The sequence below is a fragment of the Sylvia atricapilla genome, chromosome 22 (genome assembly GCF_009819655.1).
Source record: "Sylvia atricapilla isolate bSylAtr1 chromosome 22, bSylAtr1.pri, whole genome shotgun sequence".
Taxonomy (NCBI): domain Eukaryota; kingdom Metazoa; phylum Chordata; class Aves; order Passeriformes; family Sylviidae; genus Sylvia; species Sylvia atricapilla.
In genome coordinates, this window is record NC_089161.1 from 6656340 (window position 1) to 6669844 (window position 13505).

Below are 13505 nucleotides of genomic sequence, written 5' to 3' on the forward strand. Positions count from 1 at the left end.
ACACATCCCCACAGCTCCCGCCCTGCCCCACAGATCCCCACAGCCCCGGCCCTGCCCCACAGATCCCCACAGCCCCGGCCCTGCCCCACACATCTCCCCACAGCCCCGGCCCTGCCCCACACATCTCCCCACAGCCCCGGCCCTGCCCCACACATCCCCACAGCCCCGGCCCTGCCCCAGCGCGTCCATCCCGGATTCCGGCACCTGTTGGCACCTTCCGAACGTGAAAGGTCATCCCGGCGGCCCGGGGGAAACATTCCTCCCACTCCCTGCAATTCCGCGCCTGCAGCAGGAGCCGGAACGACCCCCGGACCCAAGCGCGCCCCCGGGGACAGCAAATCCCCGAGGGAAAACCCTCGGGAACGGCGCACGGGGGCTGTTCCCAAACTCCAGGCCGGGATCTGCTCCCAGCTCCAGGGAATTCGGGCGGGCAGCGCTGTCCCGGCAGCAGGAGGTTCAGGTAGAGCAGCTCCCGATCCGACCAGGGCGCTAAAAACCTCGATAATCCTCGGAGCGGCCCGGATTCACCGGGAAACCGCGCTAACAGATCCCGGGATAAACCGGGATCACTCCCGATCCCAGTATAGCTGCGGGACAGATCCATGGAAAAACGGAATTCCAATGAAATTATCCCAGTTCCAGTGGAAACGATCCCTATTAACTCAGATTCCCTATTTTCCCAGCCATAAACTTCCCAGCTCTCGGCCTGGATGCTCATCCGGGATAATCCTCAATGCAATCCCGGAATTATCTGGGCGGGAAGGGCTTTAAATCCCATCGCATTCCCCCTCTTTCCATGGGGGGATTCCAGGGGGAGGATGATCCCTTAAAAGTCCACGAACATCGATCTTCCAGCCCTTCCCACCCCACAATTCCAATGAAATGATCCCAATTTCAATGAAATCATCCAAATTCCAATGGAAATTATCTCAATTCCAGTGGAAATTATCCTGATGTAGGTCAGATTCCCACGTGCATTCCCTGAACTTCCCAGCTCCTGGCCTGGATATCCATCCAGGATATTCCTCAGCACAATCCCGGAATTATTTGGGCTGGAAAGGCTTTAAATCCCATTCCCCCTTTTTCCATGGGGGAATGGCAGAGGGGAGATGATCCCTATAAATTCCAGGAACATCTATCCCCACGGAGGGAGGCTGAGGCTGGAAAAGGGAAGCCCGAGAGGGATGGAAATAATGAACATGCACCTGAGCTCTGCTGCTGCTCGCTAATTGCTTGTGGCTTCCAGAATCTGGGACAGCAGTTTGGGCTGGAAAATGAATATTTAGCTGGCTGTTAATAAACGATGCAAACCCCGCGTGGGCGGGAATTGCTCCTGACGCGCTCCGGAGCGGCCCGCGGTGACAAAACCAGCTCCGAGCTCCCTTCAGCAGCCACTGCCTACCAGTTTCCCTTTGAAAATAAGCAGGGGAAAAAAAAAGGAGAGTTCTGCTCTTGCCTCAGGGCCGGGAAAGTTGGAGCAGGCAGGGATTTTCCCTAGAGAGCAGAAAGAGAGGGTGAAACGCACTCCAGGGATGCGGCCAGATCCCAAAACGCCGCAAATCCGCTTTGGAGATCCCAGGCCGGGTCAGGGAGGTGAGGAGGGACCGGGAGCTGGTGACAGCTGGGGGAGCTCCTCGCCCAGGGCTGGGAGCCGGCCAGGCTGCGGCCAGCTGCCCTCCTCCCTCGCTGCCCATCGCTCCCTGTCCATCCCCGTCCATCCCTCCCACTCTGTCCATCCCTGTCCATCCCTCCCTGTCCATCTCTCCTTCCCTGTCCATCCCCGTCCATCTCTGTCTGTCCCTCCCTGTCCATCCCTCCCACCCCCAGATCACTTTCAGAGGTTCCAGAGGGTCCAGCCCAGCCGCCCCCTCGCTCCCATTGTCATCCCAGCCCCGGGAGGAGGAGGCGAGAGGCCGGGCCGGGGGAAGGAGCGGCAGTGGCCGTGAGGGCTCCGTGGGGCAGGTGCCGCTGCAGGTGCCATGGCCGGGGAGATGCCGGGCGGGCCCCGCACGCTGCGGCTGCAGCACGGGAACCGCATCGAGGCCCTGTGCGTGCTGGGCGGCCACATTCGCGCCGACGTCTTCGGGTGAGAGGGACCCCAAAACTTCCCTTCCTCCTCCTCCCCTCCCCTCCTCCTCCACCTTCTCCCCTGATTTTCTTTTTGAGAATCTCTGCTCCTCCTTTTTCCTCCTGTTTTCCCCAACCCCACAGCTGCTGGGCAGCCACATCCACACCAATGTCCATGGGTGAGAGGGACCCCCACAAAGCTTCCTTTCCTCTTCCACCTTCACCTTTCTCCTCACCTTTCAACCCTGTTTTCCCCTCTGGGAATCCCTGCTCCTCGTTTTTCCTTCTGCAAATTCCTGCTCCTCCTTTTTCCTCCCATTTCCCCAAACCCTACAGCTGCTGGGCAGCCACATGCATGCCAATGTCCATAAGTGAGGAGCCCCAACATTTCCTTTCCTCCTCCATCTCCCCATTTCCCCTTGCTTTTCCCCCTGTTTATCCCTCAAGGAATCCCTGCTCCTCCCTTTTCCTCCTGTTTTCCCAAACCCCAGAGCGGCTGGGCAGCTACACCCACGTCCACAGATGAGTGGGGTTCCCAAAATTTCTTTTCCTCCTCCACCTTTACCTTTCTCCTCATCTTTCCCTTCTGGTTATTCCTCTGGGAATCTCTGCTCCTCGTTTTTCCCTCTGCTTTCCCAAACCCCACAGCCCCGACACTGTTTTGATGCAATTTGTGGGCAAAACCCTCCCCTGGCTTTGCAGAGCTGCAGGAATCCCTGGAAAGCTTTGACTATCCCTGCATTTACCCCAGCCCATGGCAGGTCTGACCTGCTGGGGTCAGCAGATCCAGGGACACCTCAGGAAGCTGCTGGAGAGTAGAGGAATGAGCAGGAGCCTGGGGAAGGGCTGCAAAATAAGGGAAGAACACAAAATCTCATGGCCAAAACCTTGGGAAAGTGGGATATCCCCACAGCACCAACCCCGCTTCCCTAAAACAAACCCAATGCTGAATTTCAGGGTAATTTTTCTCCCCAAGGGAAAAAAGAATGTGAAAAGCTCATTCCAGGCCCAATTCTGGTCGATGCTGCCATTGCAAATCCCAGCCTCGATATTCAAGCCAAGCAGCACAGTTCCAACTCCCCTGGCACCTCTCCAGGCCAAATCCCTTCCCAGCGGGATCCCCAGATCCAAGGAACCAGGAAACCAAACCAGTTTTTCCAAATGTAATTAAAAGCAATTTCAGGGTTTAAGGAACACCCAGGCGGGAGCAAAGGAGCGCTCGGATTTCCTCCCCCCCTTGCCAAGGGTGCGGGTTTGGTGGGACCAGCGGCATCCGAGAAACCTGACCAGTGTGAGGTCTCGGGTGTCAGGGCCAAGAGCCCAGAAATAATAACCTGGAAAGGCAGGGAAATTTGGGAAAACGAGCCAGGAGAGGGGAAGAGCAAGGGCACATTGGACTGGGAGCAGGGCAACACTGGCAGATTTGGGGCTGGATAAAATCCCCCAAAAATGAGAGTTTCCCATGGAAAAGCCTCTGAGAGGGACAGCCACGGTGTTTTGAGGGGTTGTTAAACACCCTGCTGGAAAAGAAACAGGGATTTCTCCATGGAAGTGCGAACCCAGGTTGGTTGGAATTATTACAGATCCTTACCCACAGCCATGGCTGCAAACGCTTACAGGGCAAACCAGCCCTGAACCTGGGGTAATTCCAGTTCCCAGGCAGGAGCAGGGCTGGAAGGTGCTGGTGGTGAGCGTGGAGACGCCGGCGTGCCTGGTCTTGGCTGCGTTCTGGGCAGTGGAAGGAATCCCGGTGGGAACGCCGCGCTGGCCCTGCAAATCCCTGAAAATTCTGGGTGTTTCCGGCAGGGCGGCCCCCGCCGGGGCCGTGGCCTTTGGCGTGAAGCACACGGAGGGGGTCAGCGTGGACGTGCTGTTCCGCGGCCGCGCCGAGCCCGAGGCCGTGTCCAGCACCGGCACACGGTGGCCACTGGACGAGGGGACGGTGCTGAGGTTCAGCATGAGCCGGGCCAGCTCCGAGGTCAATGACAACAAGGTGAGAGTGAGATCCCGGGAGTGGGACCTCCACGGGAGGAGAACATCCTGTCCCAGTGTGGGATTCGGGGTTTGCAGGTCACCGTCAGCTTTTACGCAGAGGGAGGGAAGCCCATCAACCAAGCTGGAGTGTTCCTCACTGGCGTCGGTGAGTCCGGAGCTCCAGGAGCCCACCCCTGCCCCCCGTGCCTGGAGCAGGGGCAGCAAACCCAGGTTTGCTGGTTCTGGGAGTTTGGCACCCAATCCCCGCACTGTGCCCAGGGCTGAGGCGGCTCTGTCCCCACAGGGATCTCCCTGGACGTGGATGCGGATCGGGATGGAGTTGTGGAAAAGAACAGCCCCAACAAGGTACCCCAGCCTCCCCACCCCACAGAAAATGTACGTGCTTGGTGGATCCTGAGCTCACTGAGCCCCAGGGGTGCTTTAGGCGAGCTGGGCCTGGGGACCAGAGGGACACGGGGCCATCCTGCTGGTCAGCTGTGACAAGGAGTTCCCCTTCATTCCACCCTCCGACTGCGACAGCGAGCAGGTGTTCAGCCGGGAAGGTAACGCTCCCCAAAATGCCCTGTCCCCAAAACCCCCATCACCCCGTCTCTGTGACCTTTCCTGAGAGGGACCCAGCCCAGGACCCAGCCCAGGAACCAGCTGCTGAGCAAGCTTCCCACATGGGAACTTCTGTGGAATTAACACCGCGCCAACTCATTGGAGCCAGGCAGGGCACGGAGGCAGGGCTGGGGCATGGCTGAGGTTCCAGGGCTGGCATGGCGTGGGCCAGGGATGCTCCACACAGGTGAGAGGAGCGCGGGGTGAGGCACGAGGCCGGCAGCCAGGAATCCGCCCACCCGTTCCTGGAAAACCCAACCCACGCGGAGCTGGGCCCAGAGCGTCCCGAGGTCACGGACCGGCCGTGCCAGGGCTGGCAGGGAGGAGGGAAGGGAAAAGGGCATTCAGGTCACGGCCCACGAGGCACAAGCTCTGGTTTGCCAGGGTGCCAAGAGGGAAGAGCAGGTTTCTCAGGAAGGAGATCCAAACCCCAGGAGGGAACATGGAAAATGCCGCCCGATTTGTTTCATTTGCCCCCAGATTTGCTGGACATGGCTCAGATGGTGCTGAGGACAGAGGGGCCCCAGCGCCTGCCCCGGGGCTACGAAATCATCCTCTCTGTTTCTGTCAACGACGCCGACAAAGTCGGGGTCTTCCATGTGCAGAGTAAGGCCTTCCTCACCTCCTGCTTTGCCTCTTCCTCCTCTGCCCCTTCCTCTCTCTCTTCCTCCTGTTCCTCTTCCTCCTGTTCCTCTTTCTCCTCTTCCCCTTCCTTCTCTCTGCCTTCCTTTTCTGCCCCTTCCTCCTCTTCCTGTTCTTCCTCCGCCCCTTCCCCCTCTGCCCCGTCTTCCTTTTCCCCATTCTCCTTTTCTCCTTCCTCCTTTTCCCCTTCTTCCTCTTCTTCTGTCCTTTCCTCCTCTTCCTTTTTCTCCTCTTCTCCTGCTTCATTTTCCCCTTCCTCCTCCTTTGTATGGTTTTGAGGTCCTCTTTCCTTCCCATCTCTGACCTTGTCCTGTCCACGCTCCTCAGACCATGCCCCCAGTGTCCCTTCTCCATTTTCCCCTCATTTTTCCCTCTTTTCCACCCCGTGGAAAACTCTGGGGACGAACAAGCAGAGGGAGGGTGACACAAACCTATGTATCCATGCAGCAAAGGAGGGGCAGCAAACAGTCTGGTGTGTTTTTAAGAAAAGGAGGATTTAAATATAAATAACATTTGTTTGGGTCCCTGAAACCGAAATTCTCAGTTGCAAGAATTGGGAAGTGAAAATGATGAAAGAGAGGCTGCTTTTGGCTCATCTTCCTCCAGCTGGGTGAGTTCAGCTCCATCTCCCAGCTCCCAGGAGAGCCCAGGGATATGAGGCTGTCCTTGCCCAGGCAATTCCAGCTTCTGGCTTTGTTTTGGGGTAAAAAGAGAGAGAATAAATCTCAGGAACTGCTGGGAAACAGAGCTCACTGCTGCAAGCTTCATGTGGTTTGGGTTTCTTTGTTTTTTTCCTCCATTTTTTGATTTCTCTTTGTGATTCCTGCTGCCCCAGTGGTTCTTACTCCTGGTGGGTTAAACAAAGAGAGGGTAAAGAGATAAATTGGGATATTTTTCAGAAATTTGAATAATTTCCTTTAAAAATAAAGATAAATAGAGAGATGAATTAGGATGTTTTTCAGAAAATGCAATAATTCCCAGCTTCCAGCAGGACTGAGGGTCACCCAGCTGCTCTACCTGTGCTGGCAGCAAGCTCCAGAGCAACCCCCTCCTGATTCCTCACTGTGGGCACCGGGATTTATTTTCTGGGAATGAAATCCCTCACCCAGCCAGGAATGTGCTGTGGAGGAGCTCAGGCTCATCCCTCCATGCAGAGGGAATCGGGGACATTGTCCTCTTGTGGAGAAGCAGAATCTCCATGAGAACCCCTTCCCAAGGGCTGCTCCATCCAAAGAAATGCTGGCCAGTGACATTTCCCCTCCTCCCTCTTGTCCACAACAAAATTCCAACTCCCTGAACTCCTGCTTCAAGGTGCCTCTCACAGCTGGATCTCCTCAGAGATCTGAGGGATCTGATCCCAGCCATCCCCCGAAAATGCATCCCAGAAATGCACAGGGAGCCTCAGGGAAAGCTATGCTCCTTCTACCCCAGCATCTCCAAACACCCTTGGTTTAAAAAGGGAATTTCTGGGTGGAAGCAGAAAGGTCTCCCTGCTCACTTTTCCCGACCTGTATATTTGGGTTATCCCTGTGGAAACCCAGCCATTTCCTCAAGCACAGAGGGAGCAGGGGAGCTCCTTGCCAGAGGAAACAGCCATGAATCCCAAGGAAACAGCCATGAATCTCAATAAACCTGGGGATTTCCCCATTTTCCCGTTCCCCCGGCAGATCCCTTCTTTGGGCAGCGCTATGTGCAGGTGCTGGGCCGCAGGAAGCTGTTCCACACCGTGCCCTACCCCGGCGGGGCCGCCGAGCTCCACTTCTTCGTGGAGGGGCTGCGCTTCCCCGACGAGACCTTCTCTGGGCTGGTGTCCATCCACGTCAGCCTCCTGGAGCCGCTGACTGAGGTCGGGAACTCCGGGGAACTCCCAGGAACTCCTGGGAATGGGGCAGGTGGCAGGCTGCACCCAGGAGATTGGGATGGTGCCGGAATGGAGAGCGATCCCATTAACCGATCCCAAAATTACCCCAGGGGAGGGTGTTTGGGGGGAATGGTGTGGGCAACATCCCTGATTTCTGCGTGGCTCCCTCAGGGCATCCCCCACTCGCCGATCTTCACGGACACCGTGGTGTTCCGGGTGGCCCCGTGGATCATGACCCCCAACACCCTGGCCCCGGTGAACCTCTTCGTGTGCAGGTACAGGTGGTGCTTCCCCAGCCCTACCAGTCCTGGGGCTGGGCTGGGAACAGGGAATTTCCATCCTTCCCATCCTTTCCTCCAGCATGAAGGACAACTACCTGTTCACCAAAGAGATCCAGAGCCTGGTGGCCAAGGCCGGCTGCAAGCTGAAGGTTTGCTTCGGCTATATCAACCGCGGAGACCGCTGGATGCAGGTAGGGGGGCTCCAAAAACCGGGAAAACCTTTCCCTGCTGGTGCCCCACATGGGATTTACTTCTTTCCTCAGGATGAGATCGAGCTTGGCTACACCCACGCCCCCCACAAGAGCTTCCCGGTGGTGCTGGACTCCCCTCGGGAGAGAGGGATGGAGCAACTCCCCGTCAAGGAGCTGCTGGTGAGAGAAGGTTCCCTGCATTCCCTGCAGAGCAGCTCCCAGAGTTCATGCCCTTCCCACGTTCCCATTTCCAAAATCCTCCTTGTCCTCGGCTCCATGCACGGAATTGCCTGGAAAATGAGAGCGGAACAGCTCCACATGGAGATTGGCTCCCACCCACCTCCAGCCTCGCCCCCTCATCCCTCATCCAGCCTCACCCACATCCCAGCCCTCCAGAAAACCTCCAGTCCAGGAGGGAAAGGAGGAGCCAATGCCCCTGGGAATGAAAGGCTCCTGCCAGACTCTGGGATGGGATTTCTTCCCCCAGGCATCCCAGGGATGGGCTGCCTTTTCCTTTCCTCCTCCGTGCCTGGGAATATCCAGCAGCTTCCGAGTGGGAGAGGGAAGGGAAGCAGGAGAGCGTCAGTTTACTCCCTCAGAAAAGAACAGGATGCAGCCAGCACCAGAAACATCCCTGTGGGCTCCTTGGCCAAAGGGCCAGGGCAAGCCTGGGATGGGGCGTTTTGGGAGAGCCCAGCATGGAAAAGACCTGGATTGGGTGATCCCTTGGAGACACCCCCATGGGGAAAGGGCAGGACACCCCCAGACAGCCATGGAGTTGCTGTCCCCAACTCCCAGCTGGGTGCGGGAGCAGCATCAGCCCCAGCAGGAATGGGAGAGGAGGACAAATCCCAGCTTTTGTCTCCTAGAGGAAAGCTGGGGGCTTTTGGGAGTGCTGAAATCCATCGTTTCTCATGCCTGGCATGAGAACATCCAGTTCCAGATTCATCCAGCGAATCCGCCGGGCGGCCACACGGATCTGCCCTCTTTAGGAATTGCTCTGCCTTGTATTTAGGGCAGCAATTTCAGCCTTGGGAGCTGCTAACACATTATCCTCCAATTTCTCCTTTGAAGCCTGCCCTAATCCCCAGCCCGACCTTTCCAATCTCATTTTCCAGCTAGGAATACTTAGCCCGACGCCACGGGAACGGGTCAAGCCCTGAGCCCCTGGAAGCCCATGCCAGGGTAAAAGGAGACGGGAGGGAATTATCCCCTCAAAATCAGTGTGGAACTGATAGGACTTGGATGTGACCCGCAAACCTGGGATGAACCAGAGCCCTGACAGTTGAAACCGGGCGGGCTCCATGGTTTTATTAAACTGAAATGAGTCAGGAGCAGGTGGTTGGTGCTCAGGCCCTCCCTCAGCACCCAGAGAAAAAGGGATCTGATCCCAGCCATCCCCCAAAAATGCATCCCAGAAATGCACAGGGAGCCTCAGGGAAGCTGTGCTCCCTCTATCCCAGCATCTCCAAACACCCTTGGTTTAAAAAGGGAATTTCTGGGTGGAAGCAGAGAGGTCTCCCTGCTCACTTTTCCCGACCTGTATATTTGGGTTATCCCTGTGGAAACCCAACCCTGATAAGTGGCTGGGATTTAACTCGAATCTCATGGACACCTGATCTCATCCCAGGGGCTGCCGTGCGCTCCAGGCCCATGTTGAATCCAGCCAGAGAGTGAGGAAACTGGGATTTTGGTCCTATCCCTGCCGTTTTCCTCCTGTTTTTAACAATCCCTTAGGCTTTGGCACACAGCTGAGTGCTAATTACCCCTGCACAGCTTCTCCAATCCCAGATACATTAAGTCCTGGAAATCAGCTCTTAAGCAGGATTTAAGTGTGGTGCAGCCCTTGGGGTGGCTCTTAGCCCAGGGCAGTGTCACCCTGAGGGGCTGGAGTTCACTTCACTCCCAGAGGCAGCCAGGAGCTTCACTCAGGGGCTGCCTAATTAGCTTAATGTGGACACTTAAACCTTGGCTTAATGTGGACACTTAAACCTTGGCTTAATGTGGACACTTAAACCTTGGCTGGGGAGAACAGAGGAGATCTGGTCCTGCATAATGTAGATATTTAAACCTTGGCTTAATTTGGACACTTAAACCTTGGCTGCAGGAGAACAGAGGAGATCTGGTCCTCCTTAATGTGGTCACTTAAACCTTGGCTGTGGGATAATAGGGGAGATCAGGCCTCAGCTCCAAGCCTGGGCTCTGCTCCCAGCTTGTCCCAGTTATTCCTGCACCTCCGTGACCCCGAGACCTTTCTCCTCCTGCCTTCCCTGTGCCCTCATTGCCGCTGCCCTCACCCACCCCACAGCAGGATAAAACCTTGGGAGCAACAGGGGAGTTCCTCTTTTCCCAGGGCCCCGATTTTGGCTACGTGCACAAGGAGCCTGTCTTTGAAGCTGTGGCCAGCCTGGACTCCTTTGGGAACGTGGAGGTCAGCCCACCTGTGTGCGTGGCTGGCAAGGAGTATCCCTTGGGAAGGATCCTCATCGGCAGCAGCTTCCCTGCGTAAGAGAGGGGAGAAACACAGATTTGGGAAAAACATGGATTTGGGAGCAAAGCCTCAAGAGGCGCCCTGAAATGTCACCAAAATCAAGTTAATTGGGTTAATCAGACACTGCCTGAGCAGGGTGGGAATTTATATCCAAGTATCCAGGCAGATGTTGATGGGAATATTCTCCCCAATCCAAGTGTCCAGGCAGATGTTGATGGGAATATTCCCCCCAATCTAAGTATCCAGGCAGATGTTGATGGGAATAACAGAATAATCTGAATATCCAGGCAGATGTTGATAGGACTATCCCCCCATCCAAGTGCCCAGGCAGATGCTGATGGGAATATCCCCCCATCCAAGTGCCCAGGCAGATGCTGATGGGAATTTTCCCCCAGACCCGCAGGCCGCAGGATGACCAGGCTGGTGCGAGATTTCCTCTACGCCCAGCGCGTCCAGGCCCCCGTGGAGCTCTACTCCGACTGGCTGGCCGTGGGCAACATCAACGAATTTGTCACCTTTGTCCCCACCTCTGACAAAAAGGTACCCCAGACCCTCCGTGCTGCCCCAGGGTTCCTCCTGTGGGACACCAATCCCGCTGGGAAAACCCCAGAGTTTGTTTCTTTGGCATCCCCAGCCAGTGTTTGCTTGGGTTTCGTTCCCCACCCTAAAATGAGACATCTGAGCACAAAAAATGGGGTTTGCTAGGTTATTAATGCACAAAAATAGAAGGGAAAAAAGCCTGCAAGGGTATCCAAAAAATCCCAGCCTTAAGATTCCTGGGGGTTTACAGTTTACAGCATCTCCCAGAAATTTTCAGAACAATTCTCTTCCCTCTCTCATGGCTATTCTTGCTTCTGACTTGGATTTTTCCCTCAGGGAAATTGAGCCTTGACCAGGATGGTTAAAAAAATAAGGAATATTCATGCTCACATATTTTCAGAACATTTTTCTTCCCTCTTTCATGGTTTTCCCTGCTTCTGACACTGATTCTTCCCTCAGGGAAACCAAGCCTTGACCAGGATGGATCAAAAAAAAAAAAAAGGAATATTTATGCCCATATGTTTTCAGAACATTTCTCTTCCCTCTATCATGGCTTTGGCTGCTTCTCACATAAATTTTTCCCTCAGGGAAACCGAGCCTTGGCCTGGATGGCTCAAAAAAGCAATATTTAGACCCACAAACACTCCACGGCTTACACAAGGCACTAGATCACAGCAAAGACACCCGATTTTAAGAGTTTCAGCTCAGGTTTTTGCAGGAGTGAGTCCCTGTGGCCCTGCAGGGCTGCAGCTGACCGCAGCCGTGTTCCCGCAGCGATTCCGGATGCTGCTGGCCAGTCCGGCCGCCTGCTACCGGCTCTTCCGTGAGAAGCAGAAGGAGGGACAGGGAGAAGCCACCATGTTCAAAGGCAAGGGGACAGCGCTCAGTGGCACAGCCGGGGCCACGCGGGGACATTTTCCCTGCTGGGTGTCCTTCAGCAGGATGCCTGCCTGCCGCCCCCGGCCTCCTCCGGCCCTATTTCGGGAAAGCGAGTGGGATGGGAGGGATAAAGACCTCTGCGTGGAGGGGATGTTTGCTGCCCAGGATGGAGTCTGTGGAAATGCCAGCAGAGCTCCAGAACAGAGCAGGACAACTGGCAGGTCTCATGTCCCCCAGATCAGCACTGGGTTTTCTTCCCCTTTCATTGTGATTTTGATCCGTGGCGGGGTTGGGAGAAGGTCTCTGTATGTCCAAGGGTTCCTCGGGGGGAACCCAGCTGTCCCCAGACCAGGGGTGACCCCATGGAAGGGGATGCTCTGCGGAAATTCAGCGGATTCCCATGGGCAGGAGGATGGATGACAGGACTTTTCCAATGCTCTTTCCAACGGGCAGAGATTTCATCTCCTCAGCTTCCCAAGCTTTGACCCTAGCCTCAGGAAACTGGGATTTTGGGGGCTTTTTCCATATCTATACCCCACCTCAAGCCAGGCTCCTGCCAGCGCTGCTTCATTTTGAGGGCACTTTGCGTGTTTAGGGTACTCGGGGACAGACACCAAACGCGTCACCATCAACAAGGTCCTCTCCAACGAGGTCCTGGCACAGCAGAACCAGTACGTCCAGGTAATCCCAGACACTCGGGGTCACAGCTGAGTTCTGGCAGTGACCATGGCAGCGTGGCACAAACCCTTCTGGGAGAGGGGGAACTTGGGCCCCTCTCTGCTCTGCTCCATCCCTGCAGCGCTGCATCGACTGGAACAGGGATATCCTCAAGAAGGAGCTGGGCTTGCTGGAGGAGGACATCATCGACCTGCCGGCCCTCTTCAAGCTGGACAAGCAGGGGAAAGCTGTGCCGTACTTCCCCAACACGGTATGAGGGGGGTTCCCACCCTCCCCAAAAACCAGCTCAGTCAGCTAGGATGAGTCCCCACAGTTTTCCTGAAAAAGAAAAATCAGGTGTCTAGAAAAGAGAAACATCTCCAGATAGACACAGGTCTAACACAGCTTCATAGCTTTGGGGTTTTGAGGCAAAACCCTTCCAAAGTGGTGAAATATCAAGGTGAGAGGCACATTTTCCCCAAAGTATTCCCAAAAAAATCTGCCAGGTGCCTAGAGAAAGGAAGTATATCCAGACAGGCATGGATAACCACAGGTCTGTCACAGCTTGGTGGCTTTCTTATGCTTGCAGTGGGGTTTTGAAAAAGAGTGGTGAAATTACAATGGGTGAGGCATGCTTTAATGATAAAAAAGGGGGAAATCTGTTGGATTGGGAATCCTGAGGGAGACAGCTGCAAAAACCGGTGCTGAGTCGCGTGGAGGAGAGCGACGTACATCTTTCCTTCGGCTTCATCCATCCCAACACCACCGGTGTCTCCCCGCAGGTCACCATGACGGTCCTGGCCCGGGACCTGGGCATCCCCAAGCCGTTCGGCCCGGTGGCGGGGGGCGAGTGCTGCCTGGAGCGGCGGATCCGCGCGCTGCTGGAGCCGCTGGGGCTGTGCTGCCGCTTCCTGGAGGACGTGTCCTCGTACCACGGCAGCCTGGGCGAGGTGCGCTGCGGCACCAGCGTCCAGCGCCGCCCCTTCGCCTTCAAGTGGTGGCACTTCATGCCCTAACCAGGTCTCCTCTTCCTTCCTCTTCTTCGTCCTCCTCCTTCCTCCGTCTTTGCCCTCAGCGTGTGTTGCTTGCGATTCACTTAATAAATGAATTTGCTGTGAGGAAAAAGCTGGGGGATTAAATAATTGTGGGGGATAACTGGGAGGGAAGCACTCAGAAGGGTGAAAGGACTCCAAAACTGTCTCCTAACACTGTTCTTGTAGTGTTGGCGAGTCAGACATTACTATATTCTTAGCCAGGGTTTGCGTGTGGCTGGCAGAGCTCCAGCCTCCACATGAATACAA

General features: G+C 55.7%; 2 protein-coding genes across 2 annotated transcripts in view; one reads left to right on the forward strand and one right to left on the reverse strand.

The window, feature by feature from the left end:
• The window catches only part of CROCC (ciliary rootlet coiled-coil, rootletin), a 94052-nt gene that overhangs the window by 14524 nt on the left and 66023 nt on the right, over positions 1–13505 (reverse strand). The window lies entirely within an intron of this gene.
• Positions 1925–13317, forward strand: LOC136370682 (protein-arginine deiminase type-2-like). The gene is made up of 16 exons (XM_066334209.1): positions 1925–2086; positions 3874–4060; positions 4138–4207; positions 4346–4407; positions 4487–4604; positions 5143–5268; positions 6972–7150; positions 7337–7440; positions 7526–7637; positions 7710–7817; positions 9991–10142; positions 10524–10668; positions 11443–11536; positions 12143–12228; positions 12347–12475; positions 12987–13317. The coding sequence occupies exons 1-16, from the start codon at positions 1980–1982 to the stop codon at positions 13218–13220; spliced, it is 2013 nt and encodes a 670-aa protein (XP_066190306.1). The 5' UTR covers positions 1925–1979; the 3' UTR covers positions 13221–13317.